General features: G+C 32.6%; 1 protein-coding gene across 7 annotated transcripts in view; it reads left to right on the top strand.

Moving 5' to 3' along the window:
- The window catches only part of LOC143079345 (sodium bicarbonate cotransporter 3-like), a 43,714-nt gene extending 27,749 nt beyond the window's left edge, over positions 1-15,965 (top strand). For 4 of the 7 annotated variants that reach the window (XM_076254604.1, XM_076254605.1, XM_076254606.1 and 1 more), the window contains 4 exons: positions 1,036-1,389; positions 12,971-13,000; positions 14,118-14,231; positions 15,776-15,965. In XM_076254604.1, coding sequence (XP_076110719.1) covers positions 1,036-1,389; positions 12,971-13,000; positions 14,118-14,231; positions 15,776-15,781 — 504 coding nt within the window. In that variant the 3' untranslated portion in view covers positions 15,782-15,965. Of the gene's footprint in view, positions 1-1,035; positions 1,390-12,970; positions 13,001-14,117; positions 14,232-15,775 lie in introns of those variants that run through there. The other 3 variants (XM_076254608.1, XM_076254609.1, XM_076254610.1) reach the window with 3 other exon arrangements.
- Positions 15,966-16,183: the final 218 nt, after the last annotated feature.

The following is a 16,183-nucleotide window of genomic DNA, read 5'->3' as shown; positions in this document are numbered from 1 at the left end:
ATAAAATTGTTTATCAGGTAAAGCAGATCTATCTGCCCTGAAATTTTTAGATGAATCGGACAGCCTGTTGTTAGGCTGCTGCCCCTGAATTGATCATTTTAAGGAAACTTTGCCGTTTTTGGTTATTATCTTTAATATTATTATAGATAGAGATAAACTGTAAACAGCCATTATGATCAGCAAAGTAAGATCTACAAATAAGTCAACATGACAAAAAGTGTCAGGTTACCCCTTTTGCCCTTTATCGTCAATTTTTAGCAATTTTTCGTAAATTTTTGTAATCTTTTACAAAAAACTTCTCCTCTGAAACTACTTAGACATATTTGACCAAATTTGGCAACAATCATCATAAGAGTTTTAGAGTTTTTAGTTTTAAAATTATGTCCGATGACCCCGTCCGCGAACCAAGATGGCCGACATGGCTTAAAATAGTAATAGGGTAAAATGCAGTTTTTGGCTCATATCTATGAAACCAAAGTATTGAGAGCAAATCTGAAAAGGATTAGATTGTTCTTCAGGTCATGATCTATCTGCCCAGAAATGTCAGACCAATCAGGTAACCCGTTGTTGGGTTGATACCCCTGAATTGATAAAATTTTGCCGTTTTTTGTGATCATCTTCCATCATAACCAAAATGTTCTATTGACCCCTTAAGGAGTTATTGCCCTTAAGGAGTTATTGCCCTTTATAGTCAATTTTTAACAATTTCCACAAATTTTGTAGATTTTTACAAATTATTTTCCACTGTAACTTCTTGGCGAAGTTCATCATAGATAGAGATAATAGTAAGCAGAAAGAATTTTCAATAAAGTAGGATCTTCAAACACATCACCATCACTAAAACACAATTTTGTCATGATTGCATCTATGTTCTTTGTTTAACATGCACATAGGCCAATGTGAGCGACACAGGCTCTTTAGAGCCTCTAGTTCTACTTCTCTTTTCTTGTTTGATCTTACTCTTCAAAAGTTTGCATGCAGAAATATAGTATCTAAAGGTTTCATGATCATTTATTAACAAAATTTATTTTACAGTTTATAAAGCGCATTATGATCATGTTTATGCCAGCTAAAGACAGACCAGACAGTATGACTCTTCGCCATGTGAAGATCATTCGAGTTCACCTGTTTACATTTTTGCAAATTGTATGTGTTGGAATTCTGTTTTCCATATCACCGGTCTATACTAGTCTTATATTTAATATTAATTATCCGGCACATATAATTTTCACTTACAAATGGATGATTTACCTTTTCCCTGTAATGGTACTATGTACATGTTTTGCAAGGAAGGGAATGGACAAAATCTTTAGAATGGACGAACTAACATGGCTTGACAACCAGAACTTAGAAGACGAAATGATGAAACAGGAAGACTCTGGAGATGACGTAAGATTTTTTTTAATTCATTTCTTTAACTAATTATTACTAAGAATTGAAACCAATGCTTGCGTATTAAATTTTGATTGGTTCATTTTCTTTCCATTTGCCGCTTTTTGTTCGTTTCATATCTTTTATATACAATGTGTTATAATTGGTCTAACAATGACAGAAATAAGTGTTTAAATCAATAAAAGATATGTCAACCTGTAAAGCTGTAAATTTACTCGACGGTTGATTTTCGCTTATTTCCGCGATTGAACAATAACAATGAAAAATGAAGAATCACGGTGAAAGCAAGAAATAAAATCTTCGACTGTGTCTTTCACTACAACTCGAGACATATTGACATGGACAGTTAATATACACTCAATGGAAGATAACACCAAATAGAATATTACAATGTATACAATGCATTGTAAAACATAAAATAAAAAAGTATTGACATAGTAAGTTTAAGCACTTGTCATTAACATTAAGGGGTGTATAGAAATCGTTTTTAACCGGTTCGTTCGTAAGATTTCCATCATCATTAATACCTTAGAAATAAAAATAAAAGTAGAGTCTGAACAGTTTGATTTTTTTATGCGATACATCTTTGCCCCTATTTTGGTTAAACACAGATGAGACTTCAAAATTTTCTATTTTTCTCAAATACTGTTCTTTTTCAATTTCATGGCAATCTTTTAATCTAATTGCTATATGTTTTCCTTTTTATAGATATATTTCATTTGTCTTTTTTTTTCATGTTTCATGACTTTGCAATCTCATTCATATCAAATATAAGTTCAATACCAGAAATATCAACCTATTTATTGTATGACAACTTTGATGGCAAGGTGAACTGAGGCCTTCAAAGCATTCTGAAATTTGAACAGACGTTACTACCTTTAAATGAAAACAATGGTTTGGTTCGCCTTAGGCCCTTTTCTGGAGTCAAGTTCAAATTATCCCTCCTTAAGTTTTACGGACATCATGATTATATTCGGTTGACCGATAGGGAATATCTAAGTAACACATAATCATTGATATGTATATTGTTAATTTCACTATTGCAATATTTAATTGTCATTCAATAACCTCGTTTCTATAATGGTATTGTAACCTAAAATTCTGACTTCAATAAAATTTCTAAAGTTCTTAACTCGTTGGAAGTCATGCATTCGTACCGACAACAACAGCCAATTCTTAAAACTACATGTGTTCTATTCTGAAATCTTTAAATTGTATTCTATGCATAGGACTTGTGTATACTTCTACCAGTGAAGAGTTGAAGCAAGTATTCTCGGGTTGTGGCTTAGTCCAAGTTATTATCTATCGTTGACATCGCCAATGTCTGCAACCGGTGTTACATCTCGTTGTTTTCGTCATTACAGTAGCCACCGAATGTATATTTCCTTTTATCAACTATACTTGTGCCATATAGGCCATCATTTGTGGTCAAAAATCCAAAGTGATGGAATTACTCAAGAAAGATTTGAAGAGTAGTTTGGATAATTACAAATCATATTAAAGTATCATGGGTACGATGTGAAAAAAAATAATAAAGCGCTATTGGGGATAATTGCATAAACTGCAGATCTTTATGAGGAAAAGCACTTTTCCAGTAGATAAAACTAGCTAAATGTGAATCAAATTGAATGATATGGGTTCCCTTAATTTCCAAAAAAAAATTCATTTAAATGCAGTTTGTAACTTTGCCAAATAGTGTACCCTGTTACATGTTTCACCTTATACATTTAATCTATGGAAACAAAACAAAATGGCAAATTATAGATTCTTCTATTTAAACAAAGTTTATCAATTTTTCTTAACGCTGTACTTCAACATTGTTAATAACACTTCTCTACGAAATGTAACCTCAACATTGTTAATAACACTTCTCTACGAAATGTGTTATCGAAAGGTCCGAAATATCGTGAGTCTAAATCCATCAATTGGAAATACAACTTTAAAATTTTGATGGATTCAGTTGAGGATTATGCCAGGCAATGGGCTAGGCTCGAGAAGGAAGACGTAGACACTCTTTCCGAATGGATTAAGGCAGTGAGGTCGTTGATACAAATCAGAATTAAGAAACTGAATGGGTCTATCACTGCCCATGCTACGTCAATCTTTAAAGACCCAAATGTTGCAAAACACCTATCCTACCTCCATGACAAATATGTTGTTGTCCCCGCAGATAAAGCCCCAAACAACATCGTTTTTGTGTGTAAAACTCATTACATTAACTGCTTGATAAACGAATTAGGTATTGACAATTCACTTGGAAACTCAACATATACCCTCACGACACTTACCAAAGAGGAAATCCTGGATAATCATAGGTCTGTTCTGTGTTCCTTTGGAAAAATTTCAACCAAAGATGAAGAACTGGATCTTCCATCACTGTATTGGATACCTAAACTACATAAGTGTCCTTACAAATAACGGTATATTGCTGGGTCTTCCAAGTGCTCTCAAAACCTCTTTCTGAATCATTTACATCCATTTTATCAAAGACGGGCTTCAAAGTTATTGTGAAACTGCCTATTATGTTCTAATTCGTAACCTCAAACGAACATAAAACATTAATCAATATAATACAAAACTCTCACATGGGAGTAGCCACTTGCAAAAGTCAAGTGCATTTTTATTCAGGTAATAAGTACACGTAATTCATTTTATACCAATGAGAATTGTGAAAATTGTCTTGTCTCTAACTAGCACTGCAACATCAATATTTGCGACTCTTCTTGGACTATCAACCTGTAAATAAATAATCCTCATAATTATTTATTTGGAAAAAAGCATCTAGAGCACTTGACTGCAATGACTCGAATGACTTTAACTACTATCAAACCACCCGTGCATGAAATTCTTCCCGCATACTTTATATACCCAACAGGTTCATTCTGGCTATTCCTACATTTTGAATTTTATAGGTTAAATAGTAACATTTTATGTAGGAGTTCCCAGAATTTTTGTGTAAACAATCGGATTATGTAGGATTATGTTGTAAAAACACTAAACTAATGAGATCTAATGAATCAAGGTAAATGCAGGTAATTCTTGTAGAAAGTATAGAAAAAGAATAATTTATATCACTATCTTTTATTTCATTTAATAATTTCATAGTACAGTTTATGTAAATAATATTCAAATGCACAATATGAATTTTAAGCTATAATGGCATGCACAAGTAATTCCAATTATTTACAATAATATATACTCATATAGTAATACATTGAACACGATTGAACATATAAGAGAATTCAAAGTCAGAATCAATGTGCAGGAGATGCGAAGCAGCATCTCCATACTCGACTCCTTTGTACATTTGAGGCTGAAGTTGAAAGTGTAGGTAATTATTAATTTTCTTTTTAAATACTTTTTTCAGACTTTCCAGACATTTAAATGCTTTTACTACTTTTTCTTTCATTTTATTTTTATTTTTTCCAATGCGGTTACTTCCTTTTCTTTCAATTAGTTTTATTTTTTAGAAATTCCATGGTATTAAAATACTTAAAATTATTACTTTATGCATGTTTTCAAACAAAAAAGTCTCATTTTTTACATATAAATAATGATTTTTATTTAATTTCCACAGGTAAATTTACCTTTGACCAAATTAGACACTAATGACTAAAACAACATATTTTGCAGTAAAAACATGTATTGTTCTGCCACTAATCCCCCATGTAGGAATAGCCAGAATAGTAAAATACAAAATGTAGGAATAGCCAGAAGACACCGTTGAGGTTTATTTTTTAGAAATTCCATGGTATTAAAATACTTAAAATTATTACTTTATGCATGTTTTCAAACAAAAAAGTCTCATTTTTTACATATAAATAATGATTTTTATTTAATTTCCACAGGTAAATTTATCTTTGATCAAATTATACACTAATGACTAAAACAACATATTTTGCAGTAAAAACATGTATTGTTCTGCCACTAATCCCCCATGTAGGAATAGCCAGAATAGTAAAATACAAAATGTAGGAATAGCCAAAAGACACCACCCAACCAAACAGATCTTTCTATAAATAGCATAAACACATGTTCCTTACCAAACAAAACAAACTAGCATCGATATATGTACAACTTTGATAAATATAATTATGTTCTAATTCGTAACCTCAAACGAACATAAAACATTTATCAATATAATACAAAACTCTCACATGGGAGGGCCCTCATGGGGTTTTTGATTATGTGATTACTTGGCCGTTTTTTTAATGATTATTTGATTATTAAGCCAAATATTTCATGATTATTTGATTACCTAGGACTGTATTTTTAGTTTATGATTATTTGATTACTAAAGATAAGCAAATATTTAATGATTATGTGATTATATTGGCAAAAAAATGGTGATTATGTGATTACTAGGACCCCCCATGAGGGGCCTCACATGGGAGTAGCCACTTGCAAAAGTCAAGTGCATTTTCGAAAAAGCAAAGATCGGGTAAATGTATGATCAATTTATTATAATTAAATACCTAAATTCTGAGATACAGATAATTGAGTAATAATGTGTCCCTTCACATATCCATCTTTAGCAGATTAGGATCGATAAATCAATCTGCCATGTTTACAAAAACTATGTATCAAGCTTTGAAACCATAATTATAAAATAATTCATCCGTAAAAAGAACCTATATCCAAAATAAACTAGCATAGAACTATAGTGTTAAGTGTAAATCTTATGAAGTTATGGCATATTATAGACATTCGACATGTAGCATTCAGATACATCACATAGACATTGATCAAGCAGTGTCATGTAGCCCAGAGGCATTGATTCACAGTACATGTTGTTTTTCTGTCCAAGTGGTTTTTTTTTGTTTTTTTTTTTTTTTTTGTATTCTAATCAATTTCAACATACCTTAATCGATCGACATACCTTAATCAATCAACATACCTAAATCAATCAACATACCTTCAATTCTAGCTAAGTGGTAATCCGTATTGTTATTCTAGCCAAGCGGCAACCTGTATTGTTATTTAGCCAAGTGGCAATCTGTTTAGTTATTATAGCCAAGTGGCAATCTGTATATTGTTATTCTAGCTATGCAGAATATCTTAAGCGTTACTCTAGCCAAGCGGCAATCTGTATTATCATTTAAGCTAAGCAGCAATCTATATAGTTGTTATAGCCAAGCAGCATATCTTGAGCATTACCCTAACCAAGCGGCAATCTATATTGTTATTTAAGCCAAGCAGCAATCTGTATTGTTATTCTAGCCATGCGACATATCGTAAGCGTTACTCTAGTTAAGCAACAATCTGTATTGTTATTCTAACCATGCTGCATATCGTAAGCTTAACATTGGCTAAGCGGCAATCTGTATTGTTATTTAAGCCAAGCGGCAATTTTCATTGTTATTCTAGCCATATCCTAGCCAAGCGGCAATCTATATTGTTATTTAAGCCAAGCGGCAATCTATATAGTTATTATAGCTAAGCGGCAATCTGTACTGTTATTCTAGCCATGCGGCAATCTGTATTGTTATTCTAGCTAAGCGGCAATCTGTTTTGTTATACTAGCCAAGCGGCAATCTAGTTATTCTAGCCAAGCGGCAATCTGTATTGTTATTCTAGCCAAGTGACAATCTGTATTGTTGTTTTAGCCAAGCGGCAATCTATACTGTTATTTCAGCCAAACGGCCACCTGTAAATATTTTCATTCTAGCCAAGCGGCAACCTGTAAATATTGTCATTCTAGCCAAGCGGCCACCTGTAAATATTGTCATTCTAGCCAAGCGGCAACCTGTAATTATTGTCATTCTAGCCAAGCGGCAATCTGTAATGTTATTCTAGCCAGGCAGCTATATATATCTGTAATGTTATTTTAGCCAAGCGGCAATCTATATTGTTATTTTAGCCAAGTGGCCACCCGTAAATATTGTCATTCTAGCCAAGCGGCATGTTTATATTGTTATTCTAGCCAAGCGGCATATCTTAAGCGTTACTCTAGCCAAGCGGCATATCTATAATGTTATACTAGACAATAATATTGAGTAGAAAAAACATAAACCAATACAAACTACACAAAGTAAAGAAGATTTATTATTATTCAAAACCAATCAATTATATCAATATTAGATCACAATAGATACAGGAATTACAGTGCTTTTCAAATCATTTGAACCAGACAATGATTTCTTGTAAGAACCATGAATACAAATGTCTTTAGTATCATGGAATTCAAGCATCTCGGCCACACAATGTTGTCATAACAAATTGTTCTGATGTAGCAAGGCCAAAAATGACGCAATATAATGTTTAATAACATACTAAATGTATAGCGGAAACAACCAAGTGTTGTCACCCTTCCAGTCAAAGCAAAATGCAATAACACCTGTTGAACCTTGTGTATAACATCTAGAATAAAATAATTCAATTTCCTTGTTATCACTGTCAGCAAATCTATCAACTGAAGGAGATCCATACATATAATCTATAAATTCAAAAAGAAAACTCAACACTGACGCTCCAATCGTCAAGATAAAAAAAACCTTGCTTATAGCATCTGCTTTAACATTTTTATCTCTAGGTATCCATACAATATCTAAATTAATAGAATTCTTTACGCAACTAGAAATATGATGACATCGCCAACTATGTAGTTGCGTTTTTACCACTACCTGACTCCACTTTACGCACACAATTCTGACTATCCGTAAACCACTTCAAGACATTCCCGCATGGATAACTGACCTTGAATAGTATCTATATATAGTTCTATAGCCTTCTTTTCTCTCCATATCAAACTTAATCCTGTCCCTCAACCAGACCACATTTTATAAAAATCTGATTCTCTAATAGACATAAATCAGCTCCATAAGCAAAACTGCTAGCATCCAAATACACAATTATAGATGGAACCTTATACTAGAAAAATTATCTCCCCTTGACAACTGACCCTTTCCTCAGGCATTTGAAATATTATTTTATGTTTCTTTAATCACTCTGTAATGTTTATGGCATGACGTTATTAATGTTATGCTCTTATTTGGCCCTTTAATTTAAGATAAAATATTGTATTGTATACTCTGAAAAACATTTCGAATTTAAAGAAAAAATTTTTGTTTCCAAAACTGTAACTCACATTTGACCTCTTGTACAATAAGGCAAGATAAAACTATAGTCCCACGAAACACGTGACTCGATCAATCTATACAAATTCCTAGTTATTTAAAATCTGGTTACATTACCTATCACATGCGACATAGAAATTACTCGCATGCACTTATAAAAGGGAAAGCATATATCGAAATTGTTAACGGATTTATAATATGAGGTCTGGTTTTAACTTCTTCAATACAATCATTAACCAAAAGATCAGCAATAGCTCGTGATACAATTTTTGCATTATCAATAGCAGATTTATTGTTTTTGACTAAAAGGAATAAGATATCCGTTTAAAATAATGTCTAACACATATGAATTTGCTTCAATCATTTTTCAATAATCGAAATATTTTTTCGGTCTACCTTTAACAGATTGTACACTAATTGAATGCTCATATTCATATGAATCCAGTTGTAAAGTATTGTACTGCTCTTTTAAATGACGTTTATCACTGGCAACAAAATCAAAATAATACTTATCATTCATATCTCCGTCCGCAACTTCTTGGGTTGTTAAACTTTGAACAGTTTCATCCCCAGTGACCCATGATCGTCTGACAACCAAAGCAGATGTCTGTTAATTTAGGTCCAGTGTTGTTTTTCTAGTGGACACGAAAACCGCGATCAGTAGCACTAGTAACAGTTGCATTGGTATTCTCTACATGTATTAGGAATAGTCTCTTTATTTTCAGAATTTCCCATACTAAGTTGAATGTATGAAATTGTAAGAATTCGACAAAAGCATCTAGAGCACTTGACTGCAATGACTCGAATGACTTTAACTACTATCAAACCACCCGTGCATGAAATTTTTCCTGCATACTTTATATACCTAAACAAACAGACCTTTCTATGAATAGCATAAACACATGTTCCTTACCAAACAAAACAAACTAGCATAGATATATGTACAACTTTGATAAATATAATTCTAGAGGGGGCGTGAATCAGATGAGGATACTTAAAAATTCCAAAGATCTTTTAGAGTACATACAATCTAACTCTCTTTCATTTTGTAACAGTATTAAAACATTTGACTTTTCTACTCTTTACACTAGTATTCCACATTCCAAACTAAGAGACAAATTGAAAGAGTTGGTATTGCTTTGCTTTATAAAAAAAAATGGCCAACGTAGATACAAGTATCTTGTCTTAGGGAGGGATAAATCCTACTTTGTAAAGGACCACTCTGATTCAAACAAAAAATTCTTTGAAACTGATATTATCAAGATGCTTGATTTCTTGATTGACAACATATTTGTTACGTTCGGTGGACGTTTTTTTCAACAGACTGTCGGCATTCCAATGGAAACTAACTGTGCCCCTCTACTTGCCGACTTGTTTCTTTATTGTTATGAGGCTGACTTCATACAGGAACTTCTTAGGAAGAAAGATAAGAAGTTAGCAATATCTTTTAACTCTACTTTCCGCTATATAGATGATGTTCTTTCACTAAATAATTCAAAATTTGGTGACTATGTGGAACGCATCTATCCAATCGAGCTAGAGATAAAGGATACCACAGACACAGTTAAGTCGGCCTCATATCTTGACTTACATATAGAAATTGACAATGAGGGTCGGTTGAAAACAAAACTTAACGACGAAAGAGATGATTTCAGCTTTCCAATTGTGAACTTTCCATTTCTAAGTAGCAACATGCCAGCAGCACCTGCATACGGGGTATATATCTCCCAATTGATACGCTATTCCCGTGCTTGCATTTCCTATCATGATTTTCTTGATAGAGGGTTGCTGCCCACAAAGAAGCTATTAAACCAAGAGTTCCAAATGGTGAAGTTGAAATCATCCCTTCGTAAATTTTACGGACGCCATCAAGAGTTGGTTGACCGTTATGGAATAACCGTTTCACAAATGATATCGGATATGTTTCTTACGTCGTAACTACAATCCCCTTCCCTTTCATGAATGTGACTTACCGACTATTTACCGGATTTGTTATCACATAAGCAACACGACGGGTGCCACATGTGGAGCAGGATCTGCTTACCCTTCCGGAGCACCTGAGATCACCCCTAGTTTTTTGGGGGGTTCGTGTTGTTTATTCTTTAGTTTTCTATGTTGTGTCATGTGTGCTGTTTTTTGTTTGTCGTTTTCCTTTTTATCCATGGCGTTGTCAGTTTGTTTTAGATTTATGAGTTTGACTGTCCCTTTGGTATCTTTCGTCCCTCTTTTAGACATAAGACCAAACATTAGAATTAAATCTAAGAACTTTAGTGTCAAAAAAATATTCTTAAAATGTTCTTTTGGGGCATTTTTTAAGTTGAAACATACTAAGGTTTACTTTTTTTCTTCTCTGAGAATTGCTTGCCGATTTTAATTACGATTATATGACAATAAGATGAAAAGTTATAGGATGTATTTCAATCAATTTAAAATTTAAATATTTTTCAGCAAAGGGCAGTGAAAATAAAGGCAACAGTAGTATACCGCTGTTCAAAATTCGTAAATCTATGGACAAAAAACAAAATCGGGGTAACAAACTAAAACTGAGGGAAACGCATTAAATATTAGAGGAGAACAACGACACAACATTAAAATGTAACACACACAGCAACGGACTTAAGCATTAGACAAAATCCGATGAGAATAACCAATATAACATCAAAACCAAATACATGAATTTGGGATAGAAAAGTACCGTGACACGTCTTATAGTAATGTGAATTCACACTCAAATGTAGGAGAAAACAAACGACACAACGGAAACACAACGTAAAAATGTTACACACACAGAAACGAACTATGATATAACAAAGGCCATTTTCCTGACTTGGTACAGGACATTTTTAAAGATGGGTTGAACCTGGTTTTGTGGCATGTCAAACCTCGCACTTTGATGGCATTGTTAAATATAACATTAAAATAACAACGTAATAATACAGGACTACAATACAAATAAATAGGAGAACGTATTAGGCAAAGAAACACATGAATAATGGATAACAAAAGGCATCAGGTTTAAAATTCAATACGTCAAAAACGCGCCTCGTCCACCACAAGACTTACCAGTGACGCCCAGATATAAAAGTACGAAAGTCAAAAAAAGGGTACAAAGTTGTACAGCTCTGAGGATCAAAAGTTGAAAAGGTTGTGCCAAATATGGCTAGGGTTTTCTGCTTGTGATAAAAACATCCTTATTATATAGAACAATTTATGCTATAGCAAACAGTAAATTTTATCAAATGTATATAAAAGATTTACATGATAAAACTGACGTCTTAACTAATAACAGAAAACAAAACCCGAATACATATTACATTGAAGACCAACACAGAAAATAGACACACCCGACTCAGTCCAGGCCTGAACGCAAAAAGTCATAACATTGACGTCACATACGAAGTGGTGAAAAGGCACAATATACTTTTCATTATAAACAAATTAATAAACCCTTATTTTATTGAAATGAGGATTCCTTTTTGATTGCAAAAATAAATATACACTTCTTCTACTGGTATTTATTTTTAAAACTAGAATTGTTAACAGACATTTAAATGGTTTGTTCTAATCAAAAGTTTTGATTTTTTTTTTTCTGTTTCAAGCCAATCACATATATTAGTATGTCAAGCTATAAAAAAAAGTTATGATTCTGATAAAAAAAAAAGTGAACTGACCTGAACGGTTGACTTATAACAGATGATTATTGTAGATTCATCAAGTAAATCATCAGTCATACTTTTATATATAGAAAGTGGAAAAAGCTCTTTTAAATTAATTACTAATCATTTATCTTTCAGACACAATTTACACAATCACTTTATGTAGTGTAGATCAAAACTAAAAGGCAATAAGTACATCTATCATCTCTATATATCAAACATCTAATATATAAATTCGTATCTTCAATTATGAGGTCAAATGTATGTGTATCGAGATGTATATTGAAGGGTCTGTATAATTATGTAAGACTGGGGTTGATTAGTTATGTGGTCAATATGATTGGAGGTGGGGCATTGTTTGTAAGTACCCACATTGTCTCTGATTGTTTGGTGATCATGACAGTTGTCAATCATACTAGTATTGTATCATTACGCAATCATCTAATCAAAATGTAAGATAAGCCTGCACATCAACTCACCTTAAAGATAAAAATTCTGGAATGAATTGCTCCAAAAATATCCAAAATTGTTCACATTTTATATGTGCATATGTGCACAGAGATGATAATTATAGGGAACTATATTTCAGTGTGTATACATTTCATAGATTTAGTAGATAACCTGTGTTTGTTGCTAGAGAGGCCAGTGCCTTAGGAAAGATTTAGAACAAGTTCCAATCTTTCCAAAAAATAGGGATAAATGTTTTAATCAACATTTATAAAATATTCGTTAAATTGCTTTCTTGTAATTGTATCCAAAGGACATAAAACAACATTAACAGGTACGTGACAAAATAAAAAAAAATAAAAAAAATATATTAAAAGTATTTTGGGTTTTTTTTAACAGCAGAGCACAAACAGGAAACTCAATCCAACCGTAAGTACAGCATTCGTAAACATAAGAAATAATTACAGCCGATTCCAATGAGTGTGTATGTAAAGTTAATATCTTTGATTAGCTTGTTTGCTAGCTGAACCGTGAAGTCATCATTAGGTAAGGTAAACTACCCTTCTTTCGAAGTAGTGTAGTCCTACAGACAGATCGATTGGTTATTTTTCCTTACCGAATAATGACTTCACGGTTCAGCTCACAAGCAAGCTAACCAAAGATATTACCTTTCCCTACACACTCATTAGAATCGGCTGTAAATACTAGAACAGTTTAGCACTAGAAAACGCTTGATATATATCTATTATAGAATTTATTTCTAATTTTGTCATGGTATTTTTTTTATACTAATATCAATCACCTTCTTATTGATTTTTTGCAATCCTATATTTCTTATTATACCACATCTTCTTATTTTTAAATAGCCGCTTTAAAGTCTTTTTACGCTCATCCGACGGAAAGCAACCAACAATCAATCAACCAATCTTAATTTTATATGAATTAGCTCATGCTCATCTTTCGGTCGAACATTGGGTAACCTTTCATTTAACATATAATCTTATATTTTTAGTCTTAATATTTAGTTTGTTAGACATACATTGGCAGGTATACAAAGAGTTGATATGAATGCCAATGAGACAACTCTCCATCGGAGTCACAATTTGTTAAAGTAAATTATTATAGATCAAAGTACTGTCTCCAACATGGAGCCTTCAGTTGGCTCACACCCAACAGAAAACTATAAAGGGCCTGAAAAAATGCTAATTTAAAACCATTCAAACAGGAAAATCAACGGTCTAATCTATACAAAAAACGACAAACGACAAACATCTTTTATAGTGTTTCTTTCTATGTTCTGTTGTTACACTATTGTTTCAGGTAAAGGGTAATGTAAGTACCTATATTTAAAACAATTAATAACACAAATAAATCATGCACCAAAGACTAAAATCAACTAATTTTAAAATCACATCCCAGGGATTTAGTATTTTAACGTCATGAACAATATATTATAATCAATGCATATAACACGATGCTTTATAAAACATAATGCATTACATTACAGAGAAAATTTATATAACCAACAACAACATTATCATTTCAGGGTAATATATCGTGGTATCTTAAACATGACAAAACATTTACTGGTCTTTCTAAGGAGGATATTGTAAATGATTTCCCAGTAGAATTTCTAAGGAATTGTAGGAGTCAATCAACTGTAAGTAATGATGTTGTTTATTCTAAAGTAAGAATATATAGTTTAAGAATTTGTTAAACTCCAGTGTCGTAACTTCCGATGAGGCAGACATGATGCAAATTTGATTTTCTGGCATATAAAAGAGAGAAAAATGGGGAATGCAGCGCTGGAAACATTCTTGCATTTTCATATCAAGAACTAAGTAATGCATACTTTGATAGATAAAGGCAGATGTGGTGTGAGTGCCAATGAGACAACTCTCCATTTGAGTATGAATATTTAATGTTGACGTGCAGCTTCTGTACTTTTATGTAAACTACGTTAGGTATCAAACTCTCTGTCTGATAACCATATCCCGTTAAACCGGAATATTGTTCTGCAATTATTTATTTCCCGCGATATAGTTTCTTGACCACTATTTTGATATTTTTTACATTACAATATAAGCAGTAGGTTGTGCTAGCCATATAACCAGGTTCAATCCACTTCTTTTCTTAAATTGTCCTGTATTAAGTCGGGAATATGGCAGATGTTATCAAATAGTCCGTTTCTATATATGTGATGAGGTTTATTTTTGTTGCACTTCTGTGTTTCTGTTGTTCAGTTGTCTCTTACAGTTGATGTGTTTGCCTCGGTTTTAAGTTTTTAACCCCATTTTTTTTCTCTAACAATTTATCACTTTTACTACTGTTGCCTTTATTTGAACGCTGATATTCTTACCGACAACATTTAAGAATGGCAGATGTTTGGAAATTAAAACTTAAAAAATCTAAATCAGTTGCTGCCTTTATGTTAATTTTGTATTTCGCTAGAAATACACACACAATTTAACTTCGAAGGATCGTTCATTCGGGCTTAACAAATACCATTTATGAAAATGTCTGTACGAAAATGAAGAAACAGCTGTGGATGTTTGATTTTAACAATTAACGCGTGTGTCCTTGATATCAGTCTCAGAAGGAACCAAAACATGACTAGTTCCATTAAGAGTCGTTTGTTCTTTAGATTGGGGATTATATTGGTTTTTCATGACGAAAAGGGAGGCGGCGAAAATCAAGTTAGAAGTCAAAATTTGAAGGAAATATATACAAGATGGGTAAATGCTTTAAAATTCAAATAATAGTCAGAGCGACAGACATAAACATAAATAACTGGGACAATTAAGCTATAAATTGTATATGTCACAGGCATTTTCTTGATTTATGCATTTTGTTAAAAAAAAAAAAAAACTTTGAAATCAATGAGGGAAATTCGTTTTCGTTTTTTTGTGCAGCATGAACGATTTTGTCTTCGTTCTGAATGGGAACATTTATATGAAAAGTGTCACGCTCTCTAAACGTTAAGAACTCTTCCTCCATGGTTGACTGTTGGACGGTGACTCTTCCTCCATGGTTGACTGTTGGACAGTGACATCTGTCTTATACAACATACATGTACCTTCTTTTTAAACGGTAGTCGAAATTCCTGTCCTTATATGATCAAGGGTCAAAGATCAATCTTGAAATAAAGCTAAGAATGTTATAACCATGTAACCCATCTTCTGCTTTTCTATTTTTTTTTTCCAGATTTGATGGTTGTATTGATCTACGTTGTGTACCCGGATATTGCGTCATCTTCTGCAATGTTAATCGCATTGTGTTGCCATTAACGGATTTTTTTTTAAATGCATGAATTTCAAAATATTTTATAACCATGTAAATACAATGTATTATAAGAAATGTTTTAATATATATAATTTGATTAAAAGGATTTGGGGTGTAAAAGAAGTTAGCTCTTTTCATTAACCTATGATAACACATTCGATAAAAAAAAAACATGAAAATTACACCAATATTGTTTACCTGGTGCCTTCTGGAGTATTAGTTATGCTGTGGATCCGTCTTCAACTTTCTTTGCTTATCTTAATAGTAGTTTACAAAACGGCATTTCATAAGCAAGATGATTTGGAAAAACAAGTTCAAACAGGTCAAAAG

This window comes from Mytilus galloprovincialis, chromosome 6 (assembly GCF_965363235.1).
Source record: "Mytilus galloprovincialis chromosome 6, xbMytGall1.hap1.1, whole genome shotgun sequence".
Lineage (NCBI taxonomy): Eukaryota > Metazoa > Mollusca > Bivalvia > Mytilida > Mytilidae > Mytilus > Mytilus galloprovincialis.
This window is presented reverse-complemented; position numbering and strand designations above follow the sequence as displayed.